Here is a 15,170-nt window from a genome sequence, read left to right on the forward strand (position 1 = left end):
GTCCTCGTCCTCCTGCTGCTTTAGATTAAATTATTGTGTCTCTATTTTGTAATCCTTTATTATACCTCATTTTTCACCTTTCACTTCACATACAAGTTCTTATTTTGAGTGTCAATTTTAACTTATTTTATTATTCTACATAGTGGTTGCTTATCTTCAACATGAACATATCACATATGATAATCATAATTCATCAAATCAATTGTGACATCTGTTATTAGTTTAGATAATGATATATCTTAAATTAGTAATAAAAAATTAAAACATTTATTTTTATCAAATTGATATTGAAACGTTTGCAATGTGTTACAGTTATTCTGCAAAATAAAATCATTAGTAAATAGTCTTTAAGATCATACTCTTACCCTCGTTCTCTATCGATGAAATGATCGAAAATCAACATTTCTTATGCATAATTTGGTTTCATGGGAAATATTCATTTACTTCTTGAGGATTGTTCTCTTTTGATCGAACTGACATGCTGTGTCAATGATCTACCAACCACCACCATCTCAACTACTTCTCGCCCATACTCTTAATAACTATCTCTTTGGTACGAATTGAACATGTTGTGTCGATGATCTACCCCAGGCCATCACCCGTTGTTGTTTTCACCTATTGTTTTAATAATTGTCTCTAGTTTCATAGAGTCAGTCTTATCATTTATTGTCTAAGTTTTTCAGAATATCACAGTTTTTTTTCTTTACCTATACAAATATAGTAAATCTTTACCCTTTAAGAAACTAGTTAACACTGATTTAAAGACAGTTCAAATTAATTAAACTTATCTTCCAGAAATCTCAACTTATTTTGTTTAAGTACTTAAACTGTAAGAAGCACAAAATCTGTAGAAAACATACTAATATGAAAGTTCAAAACTTACAACCATAAACAGTATGGGTAAGGAAATTAAGAAAAAGACCATACGGCAGTACCAAAGTGATGGGTTCTAGTAACTATTATATCCAATCCCGTTAGCCTATGTATTAGGATTTCTTACAAGAGTGATGTCTTATAAATATTCTGTGTAATGTGAATGATGAGACTAACTTTGGCTGCGTTTTAGCAGTCTCTCTTTCTCATATTTACAATCAATAACTCTTGAAATCTACAGCTTCTTTGCTTTCTTGTATTTTGCATAATTAAGCTCTATCATGAGCTATATATTTCTAGTTTAATAAACTCATTTGAGCATACATCTGTCTTGTAATGAAACTCCTTCAGTAACTCCCCATGCATGCGCATTTGTATATAATTGCATCAATACTACTGCATGCTACTGGTGAATCCGGGTATTCCTGCAAATATCTAAAGGGGTTTGAAGGGAATCTCTACCTTCAATACGGCTGCAAAGGTATATTCTCCTATATTTTCATTTGCGACTTTCTTGATCACGAAAATCTTGTACTCAGAGTCATCATGGGGTTGAAGTCGAAGATGGTCCCAATCCCAAGGGTCCCGTTTATTTTCCACGATTTTGAATTTTCAATAATAATAAATGAGACTTAATTAGGACTAAGCTAGAATTTGAGATCAAGTTCTATGTCAATTTTAAAAAACCTTAACCTTCTTTTTTAGCAACACTCCTTAAAAAAGTAGTGGATTTTGTGTTGCGTTCTAATTCCTCTCTTTTTCTGTTCCTACTAGACATCGATGAATGCAAAAATGAGTTTTCGTTCTTGTGGGAAGCATAAACCTGTAAGAACGTTATTGGATCTTTCCGGTGCAAGAAAAAGTAACAGAGTGGAAGACAATCATTCTTGGTAAGTTCTTACAGGTTTGGTGCTTCCCACAAGAACGAAAACTCATTTGGAGCTCAAACTCAAGCTCTGGAAACCAGCCAAAGTAAGAGAAGGGTGGAATTCTTCTTAGTACAAAGACCTCTAGACTCTGGTGTACAATCATCGAATGCATCTGCCAAGATCTTCAATGAGAAAGAGATCAATTTAGAATATGATTATGGAACAATGCCCGTTTTGAGCTTAAGCACAAAAGTATGGATTTAGGAACCGTAACTATAGTGACAAAAAAAAAAAAAAAAAAGGAACCGTAACTATTAGGTATTATTTGATTTTTATTTTGAAAAAAAATATTTGTTAGTCTACTGGTAATATTGTTCAAATATGGTTGCCATTCAAGAATTCGAATATCTTTTAATTATTATTTTGATTTTTAGTTCATTATTGGTTAATTCTAATTTCAAAATTGTGTGTGGCCTTCTGTTCTACAAGAAAAGAGTAAAACGTAACTGAATAAAATTATTTTTAATAAAATTACGTACGTGTAACATACAAATTATAATCGATCGTAAAGAAAAACTAAACACACAATACCTACTGTTACAAAGAAAATAAAAGGAGAAATAATATATTTTAAAAAATAATAACTACGTTATAGAAACACATTATTCCCCATGTTTCATTTTAAGTGGTGTTTTAGAAAAAACATATTATTTCATTTTAAGTGATGTTTTCAAATGTTTATGTAAAAAATAAATATAATTTGATGTTTAAGAATATTAGTATTTTATAGTATGATGTTTTATTGGTTGAATCACCCGTAGTTATTATTGTTGTTAGGCAAACGAAATAAACTGAATAAAAGTTTGTAATTCTTTTAATTAGTATGCAAAAATCTTAAAAATCAATTATTCTGAAACATAGAAAGTACTATTGTAAAATAAAAGAGAAGGTAGAATGTATTTCTCAATTAAAAAAAAACTCAAAATCTTTTCTTCCACTTAAAGAAAGCCCTTACAAAGTTACAAATGATACAGCTACCAAAGTTTCAAATCAATTTCGATAGAGATATGAGTTAGGCCGTTTTATGTTTGTGTTAGGAAACTTTTCACCTCAGTTCCAACAGATTCTGAAATTATAAATTATGTGAAATTGATAATTTTGACAACGTCAACGAAAACAGTCCTTGATATAATAAAAACTAACAAATGGCTTCAACTAAAAATATTATATGATAAATAAATAAAATTAAAAATAATTAGAAAGACTGTCTTTTCAAAGCCTTCTTGGCATCCCAAGACGGGCCAAAAGTAAATCATTCGAGAGAAAACAAAACACAAAGAAAAATCTGATGAAGTTTAACATGTAGTTTCTGCTACTACTATTCCAGTAACATTTACTTGCGTTTAAGATGTATCAACCGCTATTTCCAAGAACTTAAGCAGGTCTTGATTCGGATTAATCCTATGGTCAAAATAGTATAAGAGATGTTAATTCAGTCCTAATTTCTTTCAATTAATGGGAATGCAAATCATCATCTTATCTAAGCAATAAGAGGAGAGTTAATTAGTGGTAACAAAGTAGCAATGTTCAAATTCAAGTAACAAACATACTAATCAAGTTTAAAGCATGAATCCATGTGTCAGGGCATTGACATAAGGTAATAAGGTGATCAAGATTCAATCTAGAGTGTTCATGCAACAATCAATGAAGTTCTAATGCAATCAAGTATCAGGGCCGGCTTAAGGTTATGAAGGGCCCTGGACAAAAACATTTTTTATGCCTCTTAATTAATTAATTTTAATATTATAATTAAAATATTATTTAAAAGAATATTAAAATTTTGAAAGTAACTAAATTTATTATTTTCGTTTGCAATTTTGTAAAATTTAAAATTTAGATTATTATATCACTAAAATATTGTCTAAATTTGACACTAAATATCAAAAAAGAAAAATTTGAGCCTCCTTTTGTTATAAGAAAAAATAAATATCTGGACCCTTTATGCTATGAAAATTTAGTGGGTTTTAGATATACCCTGGACGGATAGACCGTTTGCCCTCCTCATTAAGCCTGTTCTGTCAAGTATGCGATTAACAAGTCTATTAACTTTATAAGTTTTTCTAACATTAAATCCATTTGGTTAAACAAGTAAAAAGTATTTTCATCGATCTTGGACGAGCACATTTCTTGGATGCTGGCAGTGAAGGTTGGACGCTGAAGTCGGCCGCTGGACGTCCGATTCCCTTTGAGAAGTAAGTGGTCGGCCAGTGGTTGGTATGGGCGGAGGTTTGTAAGCTGGGATCGTCAGGACTTGCCAAGTGCTTCATTTCTGCTCCTCTCTAGTGTTTCAATGTAACCACTTCAAATCCTATATCACAGAAATGCACATGCATAAACGATGATTATAAACAATTAAAATGCAACACATCAGTAACCTACGGGATTTGACATTTCAAATAAATATAACAAACTTGATAGCTATTGTAGAAAAAAAAAAACAGAAAGAGAAATATAAGATAGTTTCTATGTTGCTACTATTCTAGTTACGTAACCTATAGAATTGACATTTCAAATATATTCAAGAATTTAAAATTTTCATGAGACAATAATATAAAAAAGGTTGATTTCGATGTTCCCTTCGTATGTTTTAGTATCCGTATAGCTGTTGACTATTTATTTAAATATGTATAGTATTCATAGTCTTAAGTCTATATATATATATATATATATATATATATATATATATATAGACTTAAGACTATGAATACTATACATATTTAAATAAATAGTCATTTTCATAAAAATAAAATGCTATTCTTAAGAAATACAATTCGATCGAAGTTTAAATAAAATCAAACTAAAATAATTAAACTTGGTCAAAAGAAATAAGATTACATATAATAACATTTATGATTTTTTTTCAAGTTAATGAAATTAAAATATAAAATAATAATATTTAAATTTAGATCAAATATTATTTTAAATCAAAATATAATTATATTTAAAACTATTGTTTATCCGTATGGTTGCAAAATTATTGTTTATGCGTATGGTACAAAATTATTATTTATGCGTATGGCGCAGATAAATTCTTAGTATATATAAATGCACATATATATATATACATATATAGTCTTGTATCAAACAATAATACAATAATATTTCCTATTCTATAATATTTTACACATTTCATCTCTAAGGTCCAACAGATTTTGAAATTGTAATTATGAGCAATTGATGCTTTTTGACAAAGTGTTAACGAGAAAATAGTGCAAATAGACGCGGTAAGGAATTAGTCCTTCATAAAATAGAAGCTAACAAATTGCTTCAGCTAATAATTATATAATACTAGGTCCGTGTCCGTGCTACGCACGGATTGTTGTGTCTATGTTAAATGTTTACTTTAATTTTGTATTTAGTTTTCTTAACATAATCTGTAAATATTTTTGTACTAACTTAATTTGTATATTTCTAACAACTTTATTTTTTTATTTGACGTATATTTGAAATATGAAATTCTATCTTTTTTAGCGCATATTCTACACTAAAAAGAGTAATGTAGTTTGGTTTTGTGTATTATGTATATATTCTTATTTGGTATTATGTAGTTGACAACATGGTCTTTCAATGCTGTTTTTATAGATAATCAATTAAAATTAGTCTGAAAACGTGAAACTAAATTTAAAATTTATCTCAATTTTGTAAAAAAAAAAAGTTCAAATATATCAAAATTATTCAATGATTAGGGTTATATCATAAAGCTATCTTAACATGAACGCATGTGTTAGCAAAGTTGTTCAGTGCTTCTATTAGACAATGGCCTTAGTATTCAAAAAATATGATTGTTACCTATGATTATTTTATATGAAACATTAACCGGTAGTTGTTGCTATAGATAAGAGAAACGTGCTAGAGAATTGCCAACTGTGGCGAGGTTATAAAGGCAATGAGATAGCTTGTTTGCTCTTTGCAGGCCCGTCTCATGGAGATTGAGGGTCCAGTGCTAGTCCAAATTTTTTTACAAATGTTATTTAATAAAGTAAAATCATTAAAATTATTAGGTCATGTTTTGTAATGGTTTAAAAAATTTAGGGCCCTAAATTCTAAAGAAAATTAGTAAAAGTTGGGCCCTGTGCATTTACTCCATGGGCACACTCTCAAATTCGGGTCTGACTCTTTGTAGAGAAGGCAAAGTTACCTAGCTTTACATCCCTGTGAACAATGCCTTTTTCAATGGAGAACGGAAACAATTTAATTGGTTAGTTAAGTGACTGAAGTATGAATGCTGAAAAAGTAGTTTTAAATTTCGTAACCTCTACACACAGATTGAGTATTCATATTGTTTGTAATATGTATTTTTTAAACATTTATTTGTAATATTATGTTGCATTAGTATTAGTTATATTATTACATTTCTTCACTCTTTTGCTGTTTAGAAAAAAAGTAATGAAAACATTTGTGATTTAATAAATATTAATATAGGTAACAATGTAACATGTAGATTAAATATATGTGAAAAGGGGACGGGTGTAGATAATTAGAATTGCTTGTGTTTTCTGAATCAATTCGGGTGAACATGACTGTATAACCCAAAGAGTGAATCTAATGAGTTTGTTTTTTTTTTTGACATCATCTAATGAGTTTGTTAAGTTGATAATTCACATGAGTTAGACATGATGATAATATTAAGAGCACGTCATCACCTTCTTCTTTTAGGATTAGAGGTTAATCAGTTATAAATTTTTGATATCACCTGATGAGCATTGAGAGACACCAAGCTATATGCACCTCACCCATGTAATATCCAAAAAATAATTATGAACAAATCAAGCAACGAAGTTCTATTCAAGTTAGGAAAGTATTGGCAGGCTTTTCCGATATGGAATTATTTTGAAGAGTCTCTATTAATTACGGAGACATACAGCAGCTCACGGACATGGTGATCAGAGAAAGGAGTCCTCAGTACTGCATTCTTTTTCTTCCTCATTCTTTGTATTCCCGCGAACCTTTTCACCAAAGTAGCCTAGGAATTGCCGTGATCCCTTTTATACTTGTAAGAAGTAATGGATGCAGCGTTCTGCCATTGCAGGGTTCGTTAGGATTGTACTGGCTTTGTTAGATCATTTTTTTTTAACATTCTGTGAAAGTCAATGTCATTCTCGAAGCTCTGTAATCATTCATAATGGAAAATATGTTTGCTGTCAATTCCATATTTGCTCAAATGGTAGGTAATCCCTTAAAAAATGTTTTCGCAGAAGCAGTCAAATGAAGTTGTACTAAAGAAACATAGAGACCCTCATATATTGGGATCAGTGGCTTGCTTTTCTTTCTAACCTATGCAATTAACTCATGAACCCCAGACTCTGACTAAATATCAACAGTAATTGTTGCTTCATCCCTAAACCACACGGCCCACACCATAGGATCTTTAAAAATTGCTATGGCTACCACTCTCTACTATTTTCTGCCTGATAACTGAAGTCCTCTTTCACCCACCATTGTATCATAGGCCTGCAACAGGGAATACGTTTTTCAATTTAGTTTAAATCCGGAAATTAGGGCTGCATAGTTGATCAAGTGCAGTTAAAAATACCTGTTGCAGTCCACTAATGAAGCCATGAGCGTTAGGTAGCTCAGTTACATAGATGATACTGGTTTCACTGGCTTCTCCTCCTTTTCCGTTAGCAATGTTTGCTCTGTTTATTTACACTGTACAAAACTTATTTTTGGCTTACCAGCCTGCTTTGCTGCCTTACCCTTTTCAACTGATGGCTTTAATATCAACTCTGCGAAGAGTGTCTGTCCTGATTGGGATCGTTAAACCTCTGCCACAGTTACTGATGATTTACAGCTTCCACTCTCTCAAAACAGAGCTATTGTTTGAAACATAGAGAAGAAAACAAAAAAGAATAATTTGAGCCAATATCATACAAACTGGCTACATAAGAAATGAAGAGGACGAAGACAGAATCTGTGAAACTGATACCAGTAACTATACCATGTTGTATCCATGTTTTCGTAGGACTTTCAGCTTTCTTCTTATATACATTCGCTGCCTACAATTTATTTACATATTTTCATCAAACAAAGAAAACAGAGAGAACTTTGTAATGAAACTAACTCTATAAATGGAGATAAATCAGGTATTTTATTTTGTAACCTTTGCATTTGCACTGAAGCCGACCATGAACTTCATGTAAATATAACTATTTAGCCTCATCGAACCAACAACCCATGTCGGATCTAAATGTAGACGCTGTAAACTATCAGAAATGTTTTTGGGGTCTACATTTAGAGGCTGGCTTATATCAAAACACAGAACTAATATAAATTCAAATACTTTCAAAATCAAAAGACCCAATGTGTAACCAAAGTGGCATGATCATGTTAGAACCTGTCAAAGAAGTGATCCAGACTGTGGTACTGAGGATCCTTGCTGTGATTCCCAGAGCGCACCACCTGTCCTTTAAAAAAGTTTCATGACTCATAACTTTGGTTATCTGCAAGCTACAAACAGAGAACAATATATAGTGTATACATAATAACATGATTTAGTCTCTTATTTATGATTAAATATCTAATTGAACAAATAATGGATTGTAAATATTTTTTCAAGCAGTGGTTAAGCTTTGTCTTGATTATCAAGATTATTGAAATTGACTTAAACATCATGAAAGTAGGCGGTTTGGAGTATCTAAAACAGCCAAACCATAAAATAAGTTTGAAACCATTATAAGTTTGACACTTTAGCATTACTCTTGATATATCAGCGCCACATGTTTTAGAGCCAGAGTTATAACTACTTTATGTTAAAAAGACTTACATGGCACATTTTTCGTAAATACCATCCGGGGCGTTTGGGGCAAATGGATCACTTTTCCAGAAATATTCATCAAGCAACATCAAATTTCCTGATAAGAAAATATGTCATTTTTAGCATAAATAAAGCATCCATGTCCAAAGGTTGTATAATATAACACAAAAGTTGTTACATAGATCTATATCGAAAACTTTAGTCCAGATCTTTGTATTTTCACAGCAACTTTCTCTCCATTGTGAGACACATATGTGTACGTGCTCAAGGTGGCTAAGTATCACATACCTGGCCGACTTTATTCTGAAACCAATTTATAAGCAGAGTAAGAGACCAATAGAGAATCTAAGCATTTTTAGATTCAAAACCATGAGAAACGAAATAACAACAGTTTTAAACGAAGATATAAGCAAAGAGCCACATTTAAACGAAGAAGCCTGCTAAAAGGATGGATTACCTGAAACCGAAGCTGTGACTCATCTGGTCTTGGTGAGATGTCGTTGAAATAGACGGCGACGGGAGATATGCCGGTGGTAAGCTGAGACTTCGTTGTGGATTTCATTGCAATTTAGTTTCTGCAGAGTAGGGTTTTTGATTCTGGATGGATTTAGGTTAGAGGTAGAGCTTTATATAGGAGAAGTATCAAAGGTAGGTGGAACAAAACGTTGGAGAATAGCTTTAACATCCTCATTGATTGAGAAGGTAATGGAAAAAAAAACCCAGACATTGGAGAAGATGAAGTGGAAGAGTCGGGGGAGAGACTCTTGACGCTTGAAGACGACGACGAAACAGATTTTTGGGCATGTGCTCAAATGGGTCGACCGATAATATAATAAAGCCCATACGAAACTCCACTCTATTTTAGCCAAGGTGATGTGTCAAAATAGAGTCTTATGATTGGTTAATTTTCTTAGGTGACGTGGATAGGCTGAGCTTTGAGCTTATTCTCCTTTTAGTATAGGTTAGATGATACACAAATATAAAAAATGAAAGGATAGACTCTCTTCTCAAAGCCTTCTTGGCACCACAAGACTGGGCAAATAATAATTAATTCGAGGAAAACAAAAACACAAGCTCCGATGACCATTAAAGTAGAAATATAAATGAATAGGAAAAAATATGTAAGAACAAAATAAAATAAATGGAAAAGAATATTTATTTCTTTGTTCCATATCAATTTTGATAAGAAATGTTTTTGTTCTATAGTTCCTTAAAATTTAAAGAATGACAAGAAATCATACACAGCAAATATTTCTCATAAATGATATAATTTTTAAGTAATGAATAGGAATTGATTATTCTCTTTAGTTCTCTATGTCATCATTTAGACCTAAAGAAAAAACTAAATTTAATGAAGATTATTTCTGAAAAAAAAATCTAATGAGGTTTAAGATGTATTTTCTGCTGCAACTACAATTAATAATTTTTTAAAAGTTATGGTGATGTATTAAATTTCTAAGAAGCCTCTTGATAAAAATGCAACATAAGAAAGGAAAAACTTTACTTATAATTGTATTAAATAATAGAAGCATAAAATACTTCAAAATGTTTCTTAATATATAAAAAAGTCAAATTATTTTTTCCATGTAAAGAAAGCCTTTACAATTGATACATCCACCACAGTTTTAACTCAATTTCGATAGAGATATTAGTTAGGCAGTCTTTTTGTTTTTGTTAGGAAACATTTCATCTTCCAACAGATTCTGAAATCATAAATTATGAGAAATTGATATGTTTGACAAAGTAAACGAAAAATAGTCCTTGATAAAATAGAAGCTACGTTTAACTATAAATAAATAAAAATTAAAAGACTTTGTCTTTTCAAAGCCTACTTGGCACACAAGACGGGCCAAAGTTAGGTAAGTATTTGGAAAGAAACAAAACACATGAAAAACTTGATGAAGTTTAAGATGTATTTTCTGCTGCGAGTCTGCGACTGTTCGAGTAACGCCACTTTCTTGGCGCTACAAGACTGTTCAAAAGTTAGTCATCCGAGAGAAAACAAAACACAAAGAAAAAGTTTAAGATGTATCTTCTGCTACTACTATTCCAAGAACGTAACCTGTGGGATTGTCATTTCAATTATAACAAACTTGATAACTATTGTAGTAAGGAAATATAATTATATTTAAGATGGTTTCTCAGTTGCTACTTGCTACTATTCTAGGCGTCGCCTATAAAACTGACTTTACAAATATACTCAAAAGTTAAAACTGTTAAAAGAAAAATAATTCAAAATGCTTACTTTGAGTCACCCTTGGACCCTTCGTATAAGATCGTCTCGCTGTTGAGATTGCAGTTTAAGTCGCATAATTGTAATTTAAATGTAATTCTAAACATAATTGTTTGTTAGTTTCTATTTATTTTAATTGGTATTTTTCTTTCATATAAGCTTACTATTAAAAACACAGTTACCTTTTGCGCTTAAGGTTAATAGTAACAACACTTATCCGAAAATAATTTATAGTAAAAAGGTAGAATTTTTTTCTCACATTCAAACACAGTTTAAGTATATTATTTTTTTGTAAAGAAATATAAGTACATAAATTGGCATTTGAAACGACCCAATGGAAACAAAATATTTTTTCCAAGAAAACTATATAGTTGAAAGGTGTTACAACTTAATTAGCATTGTTATTTTTCTCTACTCATTCACATCTGGTATACATATTTTATCATAAAAATCTACTTTCGACCTATATAAAAAGTACAACCAAAAGTCTATAAATACTGGCTTTCAAAGTTCATAAGTCATCACTTCTTAAGTCTTATAACCAAAAGAAGAGAGAAAAATGGCTTCATCAAATCTATTAGCGATTAAGCTTTTTTCATTCATGGTGCTATTCGCAATATCCCATGCTCAATCCTTTTCTCCAGGTACGTTATATACATAAACATAACTTAATCTTAACACATATAATGAAATAATACCAGAGCTATTGTTATAAGTATATTATAATTACATATTTATATATCACTATTTTGTATATCAATAGTAGTGGAGGTTCCAACCTTCGGTTACATGTATAAATTATAAAGACACCCGATTTTTTTGGTTAAAATGTTAAGAGACACCCGATTTTTTTTTAAAGACACGCGATTTATATATATACAGGTCGGAAAATATTGCAGTACATTCCTACTACGAAGTATCCCCCGGAGCTGCCACCGGCGTACTCTCCTACTCCGGAGCTGCCACCATCGTACACTCCAACTCCGGAGTTTCCACCGTCGTACAATCTTGCTCCGGAGCTCCCTCCGTCGTACTTTCCTACTTCGAAGTTCCCATCATCGTACACTCCAACGCCGGAGCTTCCACCATCGTACACTCCAACTCCAGAGCTGCCACCATCATACACTCCAAGTCCGAAGTCACCACCACCGTCGTACAATCCTACTCCTGAGTTCCCTCCATCGTACTCTCCAACTCCGGAGCTGACACCATCGTACATGCCTACGCCAGAGCTTCCTCCGCCGTATTTTTCTGCTCCTCCACCAGCGCCCTATTAGTCCAAATTATGGCGGTCCATGCATGAGAATTTAAAGTTGGTCACACACACTATCACACATGAAATAAACAAGGATATTGCTTTTACAATTATCAAAAAAAAAAAAATACTGTATACTTCATTTTGATCACCCTTTGCTAGCGAATAAAAAATGTTACTCGATGATGTTTACCGTTTTTTCTGATTTGTATAAGGTTAGAGCAACTCTATTGGTAAGATACTATTTTCAAAAATGTTAATCAATAAAATATTAAAAATTTAAGTTAATTTAATCATGTTATTAAATTGAAGGACACAAACAAAATTTAAACTATGTATAAGTAGATATGTATTTGAGGACCTCTATAGTAGATATTTCAAATGGACATATATACATGAATGTAAAAGAAAAATAACTAATATGAAGAGAGAAAAAGAAAAATAAGCTTTCTTCTGTGACTTAGAAAAAAGATTTATGGAAAATTCATAGAAACATTTGTGTCTTTCTGAATGGAGTAAATTTTAACGAAAACTTAGGCATATAACTAAATTATATTAAAATATTAATATTATTTTGCTTGAGAATTTTTAGAAGGTCCTAAAAAGTACTGAAGTTCTTACGAGAGTTTTCTATGGAGTTTCCAGATTTGTTAAAATGAGAAATTTATTTCATTTTTTTTTCATTTCCATATTTATTTATATTATCAAGAATACTTAATTAAAAATTAATACCACCAATATTGTGGATACTTTCATCTATTAACTTGAATTTTATAATGGAAAATAATGGAAAAGTTCAATAAAAAAAACTGCAACTAATACCCGAATTTTTTTGCTATCTAATTTAATACCTCAACTAATTATTTTATTCATTTTAATACACTAATTTTTAAGGTGTACTTTTAGTACTGTAATTATGCTTATCTCAATCAAATATTGATAAATTTTAGGGAAAATTTGGATAAATGCACTTCCATGAGAATATAATTTGAAAAATACACCTTTGTTTAAACTTTTTGAAAAATACACTTACTTATATATAAATTTACCAAATTGCCCAATCTTAATATTTTTGAATTTCTATTAAACAATTTTTTAAAAAGAAAATCGTTAGAGAATAGGGAATATCTTTTTAATATACTACACAATATCCTTCCCATATCTTTTTAATATATCTTAAATTTATTTTTTTATTATTTTGAAAAAACCCACCGAATAATGTGTTTTGGCGGCTACTTTTGATGTTCAGTCTATAAATCAACATGAGTTTCAGGTTAGTGATGGGTCAAGAAATTACTTGGTTGATCTTCAACAAATGAATTGCACATGTAATGTGTTTAATGTTGACAAGATCCCTTGTAAGCATGATGCTAAGGCTGCAACAAGTCGAGGCTTTAACCCTGGGTTATTTGTGCATCAGTAATACTCAAAGGCACACATGTGTGCTGCATATTCAGAGAGTATAAGACCCATAGATGAGTTGCTGGAAGCGAGTGAAATACCTCCTCATGTTGTGGCTTATAAATGCTTTCCTCCAGATGTTAAAAGAGGTGCTGGAAGACCTGTGAAAAGAAGATATGAATGCTTTGGAGAACAAGCAACAGCTCAAAAAAAAGCACGAAAACAAGCTTGCTCAAGATGTCATCGTTCAGGACACAATCGTGCCAGCTGCGACTTTGGAATTTGACATTTTTCTGTTCTAAACGTTTTTCTTAAAATTTTGGCTTTTGGTTATTCTAGCTTTTGATAACTGTTTAAGTTTTTATTTTGCAATAAGGTTGATTATTTTCACAACATATGTTATGTTTTCCATTTGTTCTACACCTTTAAAGAGCTATGATTCTGTTCAAGTTCGATGTAAGTGTCGTTTATGCGGCTCAATGGACACCTTATGTTTTTTCTTCCTTCATGATGAATACAAATTTGATTAATGAAGAAAGAAAAGAATATGTAGAAACAAATGTGACTTGCTTTTGTTTTTAACAACGTGACTTGTTATATAAGTTGAAGAAAATAAAATAAAGGGAAATTTGTATAAACTTCATGATAAAGTCAAAACAAGTCATATTTCACATAATCATCTTTGTTATTGTAAAATTTAAATGGTAACATAACATATTTATCTCAATATACATATTTATCTTAAACATAAATAATTTTAATGATATTATTTTTATTAATTTCGAATTTATATATTAGTTTCGAATTATATCTTGGGCAAAAAAGTCAATTCATAATTAAGAAAGTGTATTTTTCAAAAGGTAAAACAGAAAATGCAATTATCAAATTTCAAATCCTAAATATGGTATTTTGCAAATTATCCCTAAATTTTAACAAAATTTTAAAATATCTCAAACTAAAAAATCTTTACAAAGTCTAATTTAAATGTAAATTTTAGAAATAAAAATAACTAAATTTGGGATAAAATACTAAAATTTAGAAAAACTTAATTTTGAATGAAAGATAAATAAATTAGTATTTAGTTTCGTAGAATAAACTAAATTTTATATTGAAAATAAAATTAAAAATCAAGTATGTAAGGTTATCCACAATTTATTTTCTTTTATTCTTAAAATTTAAATAAAATTAAAAAACTTTTAATATTAATTTTTAAATGTTAGATATTTTTTAACTTTTGTTTAAAACTTATCAATATTTTTAATTAAAATAAAATAGTTTGAGTATTAAATGAACATAGTTTTAAAATTTAATGTATTGAAATGACCAAAAAGATCATTTGAATTATTAAATTGGATAGCAAAAAAAAAATATTAAAGAGTTTAGCAAAATTTAGTTGAAGCGTATAGAGAGTAAATAAAAACTACGAGTTAATTAACCTTAATGTTTCATTAATAAATGAGTTAAGACATATAAATGGAACAGTTTTCTTGTGGGACCCTAAGCTTGAATAATTGATTAAGCTAGAATAAGCATCTCAGTGTCAAGGATTACTCATTAATCATATTTAGTTAACAACCTTAGTCCATATGGTCCATGTTTTTAATATTTGATCAAATCTTGTTTGTTTTTGTTTAGGTTTATTTTTACGATGACTTTTTCTCTTTGCGTGAATTTGTGAATTAATCAAGTTCTCAATATTCATTAAGAATATATCACCTATAATTG

The 15,170-nt window shown here is 30.4% G+C and overlaps 2 protein-coding genes across 17 annotated transcripts; one reads left to right on the top strand and one right to left on the bottom strand.

Moving 5' to 3' along the window:
* Positions 1-6,954: 6,954 nt before the first annotated feature.
* On the bottom strand, positions 6,955-9,519 carry LOC111208662. 16 transcript variants are annotated; one of them, XR_007314668.1, is made up of 8 exons: positions 9,014-9,519; positions 8,735-8,859; positions 8,566-8,653; positions 8,137-8,201; positions 7,903-7,985; positions 7,741-7,798; positions 7,336-7,615; positions 6,955-7,253 (listed from the first exon to the last, which is right to left on the bottom strand). XR_007314668.1 is itself a non-coding variant. In XM_048735765.1 (6 exons), the coding sequence occupies exons 1-5, from the start codon at positions 8,643-8,645 to the stop codon at positions 7,605-7,607; spliced, it is 357 nt and encodes a 118-aa protein (XP_048591722.1). In that variant the 5' UTR covers positions 8,646-9,519; the 3' UTR covers positions 6,955-7,253; positions 7,336-7,604. The 16 variants fall into 16 exon arrangements, 1 of the variants encoding a protein (XP_048591722.1); XR_007314666.1 differs by having other exon boundaries at positions 7,903-8,005; XR_007314665.1 differs by having other exon boundaries at positions 8,137-8,249.
* Positions 9,520-11,288: 1,769 nt separating this feature from the next.
* LOC106386130 (extensin) lies at positions 11,289-12,332 on the top strand. The gene is made up of 2 exons (XM_013826024.3): positions 11,289-11,433; positions 11,672-12,332. The coding sequence occupies exons 1-2, from the start codon at positions 11,349-11,351 to the stop codon at positions 12,064-12,066; spliced, it is 480 nt and encodes a 159-aa protein (XP_013681478.2). The 5' UTR covers positions 11,289-11,348; the 3' UTR covers positions 12,067-12,332.
* Positions 12,333-15,170: the final 2,838 nt, after the last annotated feature.

Source organism: Brassica napus, chromosome A7 (genome assembly GCF_020379485.1).
Source record: "Brassica napus cultivar Da-Ae chromosome A7, Da-Ae, whole genome shotgun sequence".
In the NCBI taxonomy this organism is placed as follows: domain Eukaryota; kingdom Viridiplantae; phylum Streptophyta; class Magnoliopsida; order Brassicales; family Brassicaceae; genus Brassica; species Brassica napus.